This window comes from Notamacropus eugenii, chromosome 7 (genome assembly GCF_028372415.1).
Source record: "Notamacropus eugenii isolate mMacEug1 chromosome 7, mMacEug1.pri_v2, whole genome shotgun sequence".
Lineage (NCBI taxonomy): Eukaryota > Metazoa > Chordata > Mammalia > Diprotodontia > Macropodidae > Notamacropus > Notamacropus eugenii.
In genome coordinates this window covers 120,195,886-120,211,496 of record NC_092878.1, presented here as the reverse complement: position 1 = coordinate 120,211,496, position 15,611 = coordinate 120,195,886, and the positions used below count along the sequence as shown (strand labels likewise).

At 40.4% G+C, this 15,611-nt stretch overlaps 1 protein-coding gene across 1 annotated transcript in view; it reads right to left on the bottom strand.

Annotated features, from left to right (window-relative positions):
• Positions 1 to 14,014, bottom strand: part of ELOVL6 (ELOVL fatty acid elongase 6) — a 154,709-nt gene extending 140,695 nt beyond the window's left edge. The window contains exon 1 of the mRNA XM_072623375.1: positions 13,305 to 14,014. Coding sequence (XP_072479476.1) covers positions 13,305 to 13,393 — 89 coding nt within the window. The 5' untranslated portion in view covers positions 13,394 to 14,014. The remainder of the gene's footprint in view (positions 1 to 13,304) is intronic.
• Positions 14,015 to 15,611: the final 1,597 nt, after the last annotated feature.

The following is a 15,611-nucleotide window of genomic DNA, read 5'->3' as shown; positions in this document are numbered from 1 at the left end:
GATTAACTATATAAGTATAAGAAATGGAAACTCTTTCTACTAACTCCTAGGCATTAATTCCCCCAAAACTATCTAGGAGACTTAAGTGAAAAAATTTTTTTCTACCTCCAGCATGGAATATATAACAGGAAAGAGTTCTGAGTAGGGCCAATGAGATGGGGGAGTAAACTGGTAATTGACCTGCCTCCTGGTGCCTATGGTAACGCTCAAAGACTGTAGGTTGCATAGGAGTGGGGAGTCAGGGGAGAGGTTCTTCTCTAGGATATTTGAAATCAATAGTTCCAGACCATCCGTCCTGATGGGAAGAGTCATACCGCCCTTTGTTCTTTGTTATCATTATAGGTCTGTCTAGATTTTGTTGTTGTTTAGTCATTTTTCACTCATGTCTGACTCTTCTTGATGTCTTTTGGGGTTTTCTTGACAAAGATACTGAAGTGCTTTGCCATTTCAGCAGAATATGTTGTGGGAAAGCCCAAAGACTAAAATTCACTTTTATGGAACTGTTTTTGTTAATTTCCCCATAAATTTGTCATGGTGCATGGGGTGGAAAGAGGCTGACGTTCTCAAATTGCTTCAGTCTGGACTCCTCTGACAGATGTCTGTATATTACAATGTCCATTTCTCCACTATTTTCCTAGCTATCACTAAGCACTGTCCTAGGAAGGATATGAAACAACAGGAATCCTGGGAAGGGAGGTGATTTTTGCTTTACTCATTTTGGAAATGATAAAGTTATGGTATTTTCAGTTTGGTGACTAAGGAGAAAAGAAGAATACTGTGGAGGGGTATTCATCTTTTAGGACCCTATGTCTAAGAAACTTGCTGTTAGCTTAATGCTTGTATTATTTAAGTGTAGCAGACAGACTATATTGATTATTGTGAAAAATTATTAACATTTTCAGAAGAGGTTTAATCTATTAATAAGATCTGTAATCTAAGCTATAAAATTGGTAGCTGAGATGTAATCCAAACAAGATCACAGATAGCTTTATTGAAAAATTACTTCAAGAACTCCAAAAGACTCATGATGGAAAATGCTATCCATATTCAGAGAAAGAACTATAGAGCCTGAATGCAGACTGAAACATAACTACTTTCCCTGTTTTCTTTCTTACTTGTGGTTTTTACCTTTTGTTCTGATTCTTCTTTTGCAACATGGCTGATGTGGAAATATGTTTAAAATGATTGTACATATACAGACATATTAGACTGATTGCTCTCTTGGGGAGGAAGAAAAAATCTGGAACTCAAAATTTTATAAAAGTGAATGTTGAAAACTATCTTTACATGTAATTGGAAAAAATAAAATAACTGTTAAGTGGAAAAAAAATAAAAAAGAAAAGAAATTTCTTCAGCACTACTGTGAGAGTACCTCTCCATAGTATTTTTGAGCTGGAAGGAACCTCAGAGGTCATCTATTCCAAATCCCTCATCTCATTTTACAGATGAGAAAACTGAGGTGCACAATCTGTCTGGCATGTCCAAGTTCGTCACTCTCAACAAAAAAGTCAAAACTATACAGAGGGAACTTTGATAATTGAGTAGCATCACTAACCCTCCATTATTGTAACTCTTAATGAACATCAAATAACTGGTATTTTTAAAACACTTCAATGGATTCCTAGGATCATAAAATGGAGGATGTCTTCTTCAACCTCCTCATTTTTACAGATGAGCACACTGAGTTCCAGAAAGAGCTGGGCCGGTTCTATTTGATGACCAATCCAGGACTTCTTGACTCACTACACCATGCTGCACTAAACAACTGAATTGGGATGGTTCAGTGGAACATAGGCCAGATTTGGAGTCAAAGGATTTACTATTTTTGAGACTTTAGATAAATCACTTAACTTCCTTGGACCTCAGTTTGCTTACCCTGTAAAATGAAAGAGTTAGACTAGATGGCTTTAAGGTCCCTTTCAGTTCTAAACGTACGATGCTCTGCATCTGTTTTAACTTTTGAAGACATCTAGAAAGGGTTTTATATCTTGGAATTATAAACGTGACATCTCTGAAATTCAGGGATCCATTTTTTTTTTAAATAACATTTCCTCATAGCTATCAAAACTATTAAAACATAGTACTTCCTTCCTCCCTATATCACCACAATGTCTCTCCTCTTCCTGAAGTAATAACAACCTAATTCAGCTCAATTTATTAACATCTTGTAACTCTCACTGACTTCAATAGGAGGTACCCACAAAAAGAAGGATTTCAAGATGAAGCCCTTTCATTAAGCCTTTGCTCAAGTTTTCTTTCATTTAGCCTCCTTCTGGGAAGATCCAAATGCTCCCAACTTCAAAGCAAACAAGAACACTGAACTAATTTCTTTTAAAAATGTTAATTAACCCCTTTTAGGGAGGTCATGCTGTTTAAATTCATTTACATTTTAATTAACTTTGCACACATGAATGGAAGGGTTGCCACTGGACCTAAGCCCCAGCATCCTAAAAAACCAGAGGGCATCATCGATAATGGCATTTTAAAGATAAATTAGTCAGTAGTGGGCAAGTTCATTTTCTTGGTGGTATTACTAAATACTAATGTTTTATGATTTTTATGCTTATTAACATTATACTCTATGCCTCCAATGGATCTGTTATCTAATCCACATAGGCACTCGTGATATTCATTCTCTCTTACCCTCCCAATAAACAGGAGGCCAAGGGGTCTATCCTTGGGGATGCCTTGCTCATGTTCTCCCCACATTGCATGGATATAACAAGAAGACTAAGGTTGTCCACAGACATTGTCCCTTTCTCTTGCTATGTATGACTGGTTCACTGTCTTTTCTGATGACATTCTTTATACGCTTTCTACTTTTGCCTGTCATCTGAAATTAATGTTATTTATAAATGTATCTGTATATGTACACTGATTTTAAATGATCAGAGAGAATTCTTTGGAACTCATATTTAAGATGGTCAGTTAGAGAATGTTCTAAAATTCACACTGAAATTTACAAAGGATTGTAGTCTGGGTCAGGGTTAGGCCTGTCCATACCTAAAAATCACTTAATTTTATAGTGGATTTTCATTTATAAAATATTTTGTCACTAATATTTCTCTTTGTACTTTTTTTCTCATCAGTTCTAGCATTACAAAATGAATGAAATTGTAAATGATTGTCAATTTGGAGCAAGGTCAAACAATTCAAGTGAGAGATTTATATAATTCCTAAAAAAATAATATCCTTAAAAGAAGGAATTGCTTACTATTTTTGACTTTAAGTTCCTCGTACTTAAGAGCGAAAAACAGCTTGTTAAATTCAATTTCATGATAAATCTTCACAAAACTGAGAGACAGATTAGGATAATATTAAGGAAAAAAGGTCTTCCAAATATATTTTGTTAATGTAAGAGATATTTGCTTATAAATCTGATTAAATAGCTGGACAAACATAGATATCACATTTTAACATATTCTGCTCTTTCTAACCATGCTATAATTAGGTAACCATAAACACTAAAAAAAAAAAAAAAATCTTTCAAATAAAAAAAATTGCCATCTTGAAAAAATGAGGAAAGAGTCTAAGGAAATTCTTCAAGCATTTGCTTCCCTGGAAGATTGTTAGAGGTGCTTCTAATCAGTATACATCTGCCCTTGTCAATAGCAACACAAAGTTAATATTATGGAGACCCCTTTATGTAAATGTGTTTTATTGGCAGACTTTTCAGCAAAGGTAGGTATCAAGGTAAGTGGGTTGATGGCAACTAAAAGTAAAAAATGATTCCTGAAGAAAATCACTTAGAACTAGCCACCCTCAACCCCCAACCTTTCCTGTCTTCTTACACCTCACATGCCCTAGTACATATTCTGTCATCCTGGACAATGACAGAGATTGTTTTTCCAAGAAGACACTAAATCTTCTGACTCCAGGCATTTTTACTGGTTGTACCTGATGCCTGGAATGCTCTCCCTTCTCATCTCCACCACTTGTTCCATGACTCAGCTAAAATCCCAACTTCTAGAGGAAGGTTACTGGATCCCCCTTAACTCTAAAGCCTTGCCTGTATTAACTATTTCCTATTTACCTTGTCTATACGTATTTATACACAGTTGTTTCCATGTTGTCTCCCACTTTGGACCATAAGCTCCTCAAGAGCAGGATCTTTGCCTTTGCCTTTTTTTGTATCCCCAGCACTTAGCAAGGTGCCTGGTATAATGCAGGTGCTTAGTAAGTGTTTTCTGACTGACTGAAAGGCAAACCTAAAATTAAAGATAATGTATATCATTATTAATTATAAATGTGAAACATACTTGGATACTTCCATGGACCTGTGAACTTGGCAACATGGGAGCTCCACCCACAGTGCAGACTTCAAAGCTATTCACTCAGCATAACAAGCCTTTTTATGTTTGTGAAATTTATTTTTTATTAATATTGACCTTATGTCTAAGGTATCTGGAGAGTACAAAGGGAACAACCAACTTAAACTGCATACATAAATTTACATTTTAGCCTAGCTCAACATGGTTCCCCTGCCCCCTTTTATCCATGCTTTTAAATTAAAGTTATTGGCAGCTAGTTGTAATGTTACACCAGATGAACATTTTGCAGAAGGTCTAAACTATGCCAGTTATATAAATCTGTACATACTCATGCACAGAAAGGTTTAAAAGTAATCAAATTATACCTAAAAGGAACTGAGCAACACTCCATAAATTGTCAGAAAGCCTATGTTTCCTTTTGGCTAGGTTTTAAGGGATTTTCACTGTGCTGGCTTAGTGTGGTGCTGAAGGGTATACATGTATCACTGGCATAGTTTTGAAACACCTTTAATATTATTTTAAACGTTCTCTGCAAATTAGAGGCAGCTGTGAACAAGGCCTAGAGGCCAAAGCGATCAAAAAAAGGGAAAGAATCCATATTGACAAATTTGTTTATACCGGCAAAGAACTTGAAAGGAAGGGCGTGCTCATCAGTTGAGGAAAAGTCTGAACAAATAGAGAACATAGATATGATAGAATATTACCGAGTGGGAAGAAATGATAAAAAGGACAGATTCACAGAAACCTGGGAAGACTTGTATGGCCTGATATGCAGAGAAGTGACCAGAACCAAGGAAACAAATTATACAAATACATTGTTAAGACAAACGACTTGAAAATATTTTTGAGAACTCTGATCAATACAGTGACTGATCACAATGATGCGTCGTAACCAGCTCCTTACAGAGAAGGTGACAGACTCAATATGAAAAATGTGACATTTCTGGACATGGCCAATTGGGGAATTTGTTTTGCCTGGCTATGGGTATTTGTCACAATTGTTACGTGAGTTTGGTTTTTCATTTCTCCCCTTTTTCAATGGGGCTGGAGCTAGAGGAAAAAAATGCTTTTTCCATTAAAATAATGTAAATTATAAAGAAAAGGCAACGCATTTGGGGTCAGTGGATATGGATGTAAGTCCTGCTTCTGCTGTGTGACCTTTGAGAAATCACTTTCCTCATATGAAATGATAAGTTTATATTAGATGACCTCTATTTAATTAGATGACCTTATAACTCTCAAGTCTATGTACTTAAACTAAACTCTTCACTTCGCAGCTAAACACTTGTTCCCTTCTCATGAAATGTCTTAAGTGAATGGATGGTTCTATTATGTTACACAGTATATGTTTTCCAAGAAACATGTAATATACTGTGTATCATCATAAAACTGTGGTATAGTGAAAAAGAATGTATATAACTCTCAAGATAACTATGTTCAAATGCCACCTCTGAACCCTTCCTTGATATGTGACATTGGATAAGTCAATGAACCTTTTTAAAGACTTGATCTCTTCACTGTTAAAAATAATATAATATCCGTAGCATTTTATACTTCCATGCTAGATAAATTTTAGTGGCTATGTATTTCTTTGCATTTTCAAATTTTATTTTAACACAGCAGTTCTCATCTCATATTTTTTGTCATCAGGACTCCTTTACATTGCTAAAAATTACTGAGGATTCCAAATAACTTTTTTTTTTTAATGTGAGTTATAGCTACAATATATTTACTGTATTAAAAATGAAAATGTCTCAGGATTATTATTAAAATAGTTTGGCCTCACAGATCCTCACACTTGAATGGTGTGAGCTAACTGCCACAGTTCTCCACTTTTCTCTGTGGGGTTTACTTGTCTCATTTGTTCCTTTGGTAAAATGTGTTTACATCCTCTTTAGTCTCTATCTTCTAGTCTCCAACTAGTCTGGAAGAATCCCTCTTAGTTGTATCCTGTCTCTTTGAAGGAGGTCCATTTGATCTGGATTAAAAACCAGTTGTGCCCTGACACCTTCAGAAGCTTGGTGGAAGGAATACTGGAATAGGAGTTAGGCACTATGGAGCATAAATCAGTTTCACATTTGTTTGTGTGTCTGTGTGTGTGCAGAGAAAGCACACTAGATGTGTCCAGCGCTCCATGACCCCTTTCTTGGCAAAGATACTGGAGTGGTTTGCCATTTCCTTCTCTGGCTCATTTTACAGTTGAGGAAACTGAGGCAAATTGCATTAAGTGATTTGCCCAGGGTCATACAGCCAGTGAGTGTCTGAGGACAGATATGAACCAGGGAAGATGAGTCTTCCTGATTCCAGGCCTAGCATTGTGTGCACTAAGGCATCACTTCGATGCCCCAAACATTTTCTAAACACTTGCTATGTGCATGACAGCCAGGGTATGAAGAATCTTGCGTTTCCTTACTTAGTAACATCTTCAATATTCCAATACATAGAAGTTTTTTGAGGGGAGGAACTAGTTTCTGTTTTTGTCTTTGTATTCTCAGAATACAGGAAGTCTTTAATAAATGTTTGATGAATTATTCAATTAATGTGATTTATTAAACTTGTTGCTTCTGTGTGAAACTGTCAGCTAACCCTACTGGAAACCAAATATTACTAGAAAAATAGTACCATGATTCTATTTTCATAGATTTAGAGCAGGAAGGGACCTCAGAGGCCATATAGTCCAAACCCCCTCATTTTCCAGATGAGGACATGAAGCCCAATATCTTGTAAGTAGTAAGTATCTGATATGGTCGGATCCCAGCCAGTGCTCTTTCTACACCAGGTAGAAGGCTTAGCTGAGGATTGGGGAACCTTTAGCCTGGAGGCCAAACTAAACCCAAACTTCACAGAACAAATTCTGGGGATTCAAAGGATTCAGTCGAAGGGCCGCCCTTGAGGACCTAAAGGGCCACCTGTGGCCTCAAGGCCTAAAGTTCCCCAACCCTTGCTTACATCTATTCCGCGTTTATTGTTTGGCTTTTCCTCTGGTATTTAAACTGTACATCACAAGGCTGAACTTCTAAGGAGAACACAGTCACGTTAACACAATAGGTTGGACCAGAGAATATAAATACCCACTTTACTTTAATCATTATTTCTTTTGATTTAAAAATAAACAAAAAGAAGTTGTAAATGATATTTGTGATTAAAAATAAGATTGCTTGTGAACTTTCAGAAATCCTACGTTGGAAAATAAACACGAGAAGCAAAAAGGGCAATAAACCACCTCCCCGCTATGAATTAGAAAAAAGAAAAAAAGGAAAACTTTGATCAGAGAAGGTTGGCTGAACTGCCGCAAGTAGCTCCTGGGGATGCTACAGCGCAGGGGGGAGGGGGGAGGCTGTCAGAGAGACCTGAGGCAAGCCCTTTCATGACGTCATCTTACATACATAATGTTAGAGCAGTCAGCACAGGCCTCCCGCTTTCCTATTGGTGAACACCGTGTCAGCAGACATCAGAAGATAATTATCATTGGCCAGACAATTACAACTGGAGGGACTGTCATCCGCTGCTGTTAGCACAGAGCCGGGTGTCTGGGAGCTAAAGCAAGAGAAGGGGCACAGTGTGGGGTTGGGGTGGGTGGAGACAGCTTTTCTGCTCCCACAGTGAATTTTGTGCCCATGTTGCACTCCCGAGGCAGTTTTGCCCTCATGCTGGCAGCAGTAATAAATGAAGGCAGAGCAAAGCTCTTGCAAGGAAGGAAAACCACACAATTGCCCCTCTTTCTCTTTCTGTAAAGCAACTCTGAGTAGCACACAGTAGGTGCTTAATAAATGCCTGGTAAAATTAAGTCAAACACATTCGTCTAAAAACTGCCATACTTTAAACATCCTTAACAGCACGTAAAGCTTTTCCTGTAATTTGAGAATTAAACTGCCATCGACCAGATAAAAATTGTTTTATTACCCAGAAATATTTTTACTTCAAATTACTATGGTCTATGGTATTTGTTCCCCTCCAGAATACATTTCTTTGCTTTTCATGCTGTTCTACTCTATTATGGACAAAATACCTACTAAAATTTAAAATGGGCATGGCACTCATTTCATGCCTTTATTAATCCCTAATCTTCTGAACTGAGAAAATACAAAATTTGACAAACAGACCTTTACTGGAACTCTTTTCTGTTTCACAAAGTCTTACAAGAAAAAAAGAACCAACTTTATTCTATTAATGTCTGCTTATCCTACTAAAATATTTCTCTACATGTAATTTTTTTTTTGGAGGCAATCAGAGTTAAGTGACTTACTTGCCCAGGGTTACTGGATTTGAACTTAGGTCTTCCTGATCCCAGGACAATATTCTATCCACTATCACCTAGCTGTCCCTAGAATCATGGAATCTTAAGGAGCCCCTATAAATCCATCCCTCACATACTTCCAGTGAAACAACTTTACATCAGTTTAGCAAAATTCATCCTTCAAAGGGATCCTACTTAGTTATATAATCTATAGAACAAAATATCTGTTGAACAGCAAAGGTAGATGATGGTGGTCTAAACCAGAACACATTTGTTCCATAAAGTTTGGGTTTAGTCAAAGGGTTGACCCTGAGAACGTGGAGGCCACATGTGGTTCCCCACCCTTGGTCTAGACAATCATGTTAGAAATCCAGATGCAGAAAAAGATCATTTACCTTTCTTTCCTTTCCTAGAAGATTTTTGGAAGTGTCATCTTTAAAGGTATTCAGGCTATAGAGAAATAAGCTACATTGGTGCAATTTTAAAATTTTAATAGATACTTCCTCTAAGACTGTACTTAGGAGGGCTATTTAGTAACAAATGCAAAAGTCATTTTCAAAAGATTTCAATTGGGTGAAGTTCTATTTAATTTTAACATCTTTTTCTTTTTCCTAGCAGATTTAAAACATTTCTCTGAAAAGGGGTGGGGTAGCATTTACCACTGCCTTACACAATTTAAGACTAAATCATTTAAAAAAAGACCTCATCTAATCAACATTATACTAGAGTTTAGTCAAAACTGAACAAAAGACTGAAAGACACAGAATGTAATCGATCTCTCAAAAGCAAGGGAGGAAAGGCAGATAGGTGTGGTTTTTTGTTTTTGTTTTTTCACTATTCTGAAATTCAAATGACTCTAGAGTCAGTCACCAGGCTGCTAATTAGCTATGTGACCTTGGTCAAGTTACTTAACTAATTACTTGCAGCCTCAGTTTCCCCACCTGGAAAGGAGGGGGGCCAGTCTAGATGATTTCAAAAGGTCCCTTCCAGCTCTAACACAAAGTGGTTCTGGAGGCAAGAATACACAGTTTGTTTTTCAAACATATGCCTGGACTTGGGAAAGTGAAAACCTAGGTACATTTTACTTTTACTCTTTCACAAAGAGGAAAGCTTCTCCTTACATCAGCAACTTGAAGGTGTCAACATGAGTTCATCAGATAATTTTCCAAGTAGGTGGTTTACCTGGCTATCTCCAAAAAAAATCTAAGCATAAGCACTCTCTCTCCAATTTATCAGGAAGAACAAGATGCAGAACTGAACTAAAAACAAGTCTAAGAAAATAAGTCAAATTGACAAAAGGCTTATAGACTGCGAACATTATGGGGGATAGCGATGAAAGAAAAATCCACTACCTTTCATTCCTCAGAAACTTATCCATCCCTCCTGCAAGGAAATATATAACTAATGGTGGTTGAAATGAAATATTTTACGTTCCCTAGAAATACATGAATCCTCAAAGTAACCCATCACTTCCACCACCTCCACAGGTGTCTAGGGCCACAAGCAGCTAGTTCATTCCTTCATTCATGAGGGGGAGGGGAAAATGGCAGGAGAATTTCTGACAATGCCTATCTTATTAAGTCCTTTGTGGGGGTGGTGTTTTTGTTTTACTCTCCCTTTGAGGTTGGAGGTGAAACTGTTAAGGGAAATGCTTTGAGAGTGTGTTTGATACAAGTAAAACATAATGAAGTAAGGAGGGAAGCCCCAGTGAGCTGGCAAACAGGTTTCACAGATTGCTTTGTGCAGGCCTAGAAGGAAGGAAAATGAGAGTGAAAAGAATGAATATAATCAAGCAAAGGGGAAAAGTGAGAACACTAGAATGAAAGGCGTAGCTAAATTATACATAGACACATTTACAGAAGTGTGCATATATATAAATTTAACCATATCCACCTATATATGTATACATGTGTGTGTACATATGTATATCTATATACACACATCTACATACAAAAGGGGAGGAAAAAGGTAGGTAGGAAAGAAAGTAAATCCTATTAACTGAAAAAAATTTAATTTTAAAAAGACAAAGGCTCAGGCCTAATCCTGGTGAGTAGTGATGGAAGAAATGGGTGTTAGAACCCGTGTAGAATATGACAGGTTTAAAATGGCAGGTAATGAGATGTGGTACTGAAGCTGTGGTAAGTAGAATCTGCCAGGTTAACCCAACCCGAATGAGAAGAAAGATGTTGGCAAGAAAAAAAATACAGATTACAGAAAGTGCAATGGGATGGGAGCTGGCAGAAAAGGCACAGGACGTGTCCACCCATGAAAGGGCAGAGAAGGGACTGAGCATTTTCTTTTAATTAAAGATGACATGGACTATGGCTTACCGCTACTGGGGGCAAATGTGCCGTTAACAGGACCAACTCACTAAAGGAAGAACGGGACACACAGGTTGATAGTGGGTACAGGAAGTTGGAGATCAGGCAGCTATTGGAGAAAGTCCAACAAAGACTACATGAAACAAAAGGAACGGGAGATGATGCTCATTAAAGCGGGACGCAATAGGAAAGAGTATGTGTAATACAAGGCTAATGCAGCAAAACGTGGCCAGCTACCCTAGCCCGGGATTACTAAGGAATCCCCAGTTTCCATCTCTCCACCACTGCCACTAAGGAGGAGGCATTTCTAGAAATTGACCAAGAAGGATGCCGAGGGGCGGGGGTGAAAAGAGAGGTGTACGGTTCAGAGGGGATCAAGCAGGGATTTTAAAGATTTAATTTTCTACTGGCTGAGGGAGCTCAACAGGAGTTCCTGGCCTCCTCCCAGTGGTCAACCTGCATGCACCGCCGCCGCCTCCACCACCACCGCTGGGTGTGTGCCAGTCTGCCGCCGTCGCCACTCTCCTCTGCGCTTACAGAGCACGCCCTTCCACCTCTGCGTGGAACACACTTCCAGATCCTCAGTCTCTTACACTCTCCCTCCCTCCCCTGCGCACATCATACACACAAGCGCGCGCTCAGCCCACATCACACCACTGCTCCCTCTGCATTCTCTCTCCCCAGCACCACTGCAGCCAGTGCAAACGCGACGAGCCCCGCCTCCCACCTCTGAGCAGGCCCCGTCTCCCGTCTCTCCAGTGCACCCCCGGCCTCCTCTGGAGAGCAAGCAAGCTCAGCCCCAGGGGTGGGGAAACATAGGGAGAGGGAAAGAAAGGGTTAAATGCATTGGCGAAAAGGAAATCCTGGCCAGGTCCCGCCTGGGGAGGAAGTGGTCGGAAGGGGGGGATGGTGGGAGAGGGGAAGAAGGAGCCGGCCGGGCTTCCCAGTACACGTGTGCGTGAGGGTGTGCGCCCCTGGGCCGGAGCTGATGGCGTCTCTGCCCCTTGAGTCCCAAGGCGCACGCTCTCCTTCCCTCCTTGTGGGGTGCGGGAGCGGGCAGCCCTGGAGACTGGAGATGGGCCAAGAGAGGGGGCGAGTTGAACCTCCCTTCTCGGGCACCCCACTGCACCACCACCTTTCCTCCTCCCTTACTCCCCCGATTCGCCAGCCCGATTTCGCTTCCTGCCAGCACCAACTGGTTTCTCATTGATGGGATTGAGGGTGTGTGTGTGTCTGTGTCTGTGTGCGCGCACGCGTGGGGCTGCAGCTCGGAGAGCGTGCGTGTAAAAAGAAGGAACCTCAGCGAGCCTCTGGATGGCTCAGGCAGCCCCCTACAAGCAGTCTGGGTTCACCTGGGGTTGAAAACTGCTGCCTGATGGAGCCTTCGTGTTTTGGGGGACTTTGCAAAGCTCCCAGTTGAAAAAGAAAAATACAATCCTGCCCCTGTATTTGACTACAGGGATTAGTCCATTACATGCTCCTGATAAATATTGCAAGGTGACACTGGATCACCTAGCACTGGGATTTTCTGCGGGGCTGGAGAAGGGAACGTACATAGTAAACAACACTGATGCTTCCTTGGGTTAGAACTTTTTTCAGAGTAGGAGCCCCTCACTCCACGCCGCCGCCCCCCCCTTCCACCCCCGAGCTAGGAGGCCCCAACTGTTTTTGGCTCTAGTATTCAAATAACTTGTATTAAAATCTTCCAACACCTAGCAAATTGTTAGGGAGAGCCGGGGGGGCGTTTTCATTTAAAAGCAAAAAGTTAATAATGGTGCGTGTCTCTACGCATGCCGGGGTTCATTCATTTTTTATTATTGTTGTTTCTTCCCTCCCACCCTTTCCTGTAACCGGAAAGGGGATCAGATCAAAAAGGGAAAAAGATCCTTAGAAAGGAAGGATTGGGGGCTGAACGAGGGGCAGTAGTATGGGAAAGGCTTGCAAGGAGAAAGCAAGGGCATATAGGAGATGGTGAAAGGGTGTGGGGAGTGTACCCGAATGAGGTGGGGGGGGGGGGAAAGGAAAAGGGGTTGAGTGATCAGGAGATGGAGGTGGGTTAATTTTCACATTCTGACTGCTTTTCCATCCCAAATATGTCAGGCCATGCATTATGAAAAAAGAAATTGTAAATTCTTACAGAAACTAGGAGGTTTTACATTTTAGAATTCCGAAGCTAAGCCTCACCCCCCCTTCCTCCGCCACACACACATCTTTCTATACAATAAACACATGTGTTCATGTGTTCTATTTTGTTATATAATATATAGTGCACATTCACACGAATTACATCTTTTCCTAGGTGCACTTACACAGCGTAAGCTGTATATACACAAGATATACCAGAACTTAACACAAATTCGCTTAGTGTTTGTACAATTCGTATCTCAAATCTTAGCAGAGAAATATTCACATTAAAGCACATCAAAAAGGCACTCAGAGTACCTAGACATACATAGACATCAAAACGTCACCTACCAGTTCTCCTGCATCCACTGGATGGCTTCATTCTCGTTGAACTGCTTTTCAAATTCATATTCTTGCAAAGTCAACACTGACATGTTCATTGGAACTGCTTCTCTGAGTCCCTGCCTATTCTATATAAAAAATAGGGAAACTGTCTGCAAAAAAGCGTTTTCCCCCCTTTCTAGTACTCTCTGCGGTCCTTCCCCCACCCTCCCCCCTATTTCTCCCCCTCCCTGTGCAGCCTCTGTGTCTCTCTCAGTTGTATCCTGGATATAGCATTGCTTTTTCCTGCTCTTTCGATTCTCCTTCTCCCGAGTCTGGGGTTCTCCTCCTCTCTTAGCTTCTGCATCAACCGTAGGAGGAAACGAATGCCTTGCGGTCTTAGTGCCCGCACGTTTATCCATCACCCTTCACTTGTCTACGAGGAAATCTCCTCCCCCTCGTGTGATTGGAAAATAAACCCCGTGCGAGGATCGAGAGAGACCTCCTCCCTCGGACTATTTTGTTTACAGTTAAACATAAGGCCTGGAGGGGAATTAAAAAAAATTTTGTATAAGTGAACTCGAGTTCACTGTTTGATCACCCTTGATATTGGCCCTCTCTAGTCTGGCATGGAGTCACAGCGCCCTTCCCTAGTTATCTTTTGAATGAAGTTCTGTTAGCCCACCGCGTTCTCATTCTTGGAGCACTCAAACCTGCTAGCCCTCTGGCCAAAGGAAAGCTAAATGCACATTTTTCTCTTAGATAAGACGCGAAGACTTATATTTCTGACTATGTCTTTACCACTCGCTCCTACCCCACCCCCACTCCCGCCACTCGGGTGCTCGCGATTGAAGCATGACTTACTAGGCTGGGAGAAACTGACTACCTGCAGCTATCAGGAGCTTGAGGACTGACTGGGGGATGCTGAGCCGAGAATTTGGATCAGAAGCTCATGTTAAGTTTTGTAAGTGTAGGGCGAATCGAGGAGGGGAAAGAGCTCTGGGAATTTAGTGTGATTAAGATGGGGCTGGAGGGGGGCGCGAAGGTTAATGACTTAAGACAAAGGGGGATGGCAAGGGAACTGGAACAACTGGTCCAGTGGGGGAAAAACCGAGTGAGTGTGTGTGTATAATTTTGAGTTATATGTGTGGGAGGGACAGAATAATGTTCGAAGTACTCCCACCCCTACCTCACCCCCCTACACCAAGGTTAAGTTTAAACTCGTTCTACTCAGCACACTGCCTTTCACCATATTTTCAGCTATTTATCCATAAATTCCAGGGAGTTTTGAGAACACCTAAACAAGGGACTCAGTAGATGTTTGTGAACTTTAAATAAATAAACTCAAATAAATAGACAGATGGACAGACAGACAGACAGATAGATAGAGAGATAGATAAATGACAGTATGAACAAATATGAGGGGAGTCTTGCTTTGAGAAGTTGATGGGCATTAGGACCAGGAAGAACTAGCTCTTCCCCTCACAATCCCACATCTCTCCTCCAGCACCCCCACCCCAACCCAAGAAAACAGGTTTGCTTATCAAAATAGCGCCTACCACTAACTTGTGAAATTAGATGGGGGTGGGAGTGGGGGAAGGGAGTGAGAGGGGATAAAAATGATCCAGTATTAAAAAAAAAATCTGAGAAATGGAAAGCAAACATGGCAATTGAGAAACATAAGGCAAAGAAAATAACTAGGGGTGGTTTTATAGATCAAAGGGTCAGGAGAAAGGATGTTTAGCAATGCCATTTCTGTCTTGCCAGTTTTAGAGATTGAAGTTAAAGGTTCTTCTGATCTCTATAATCTGCATAACTATAAGACAATCTAAAAGCATGAAATGATTATCAGGCCCAGGCCAAGATACCTATGTAGACTGATGGGGAGAGGTGTGTAAGAGCTCAGCAAATAAAAGTAGCGTGGGTGTATAAGTAATCATAAAAATTACTTACATAATGCTCTAAGTTTTGTGAAGTACTTTACAAATGTTTTCTAATTTTATCCTCATGACGACCCTAGGGAGCTAATACTGTTACCATCTCAATGTTACCAATGAAGAAACTGAGGCAGACTGAGATTTAAGAGACTTGCTCAAGGTTGAACAGCTAGCTAGGAAGTGTTTGAGGCAGAATTTCAGCTCAGGTCTTCCTGACTAGGTCTAGCACCAACCACATCCGCTGGGTTACCAAGTAGGAAATTAATGACTTTATGTTAAGGAAAATGTCATTTAAAAATATTTATAAGTGCTTTGAGGCATTTATATTGGCAATGAGTTAGTTTTAAAGTAACCATACAAGAGACTTTGGTTTCCACATTCTTTACTATAATAAGATCTG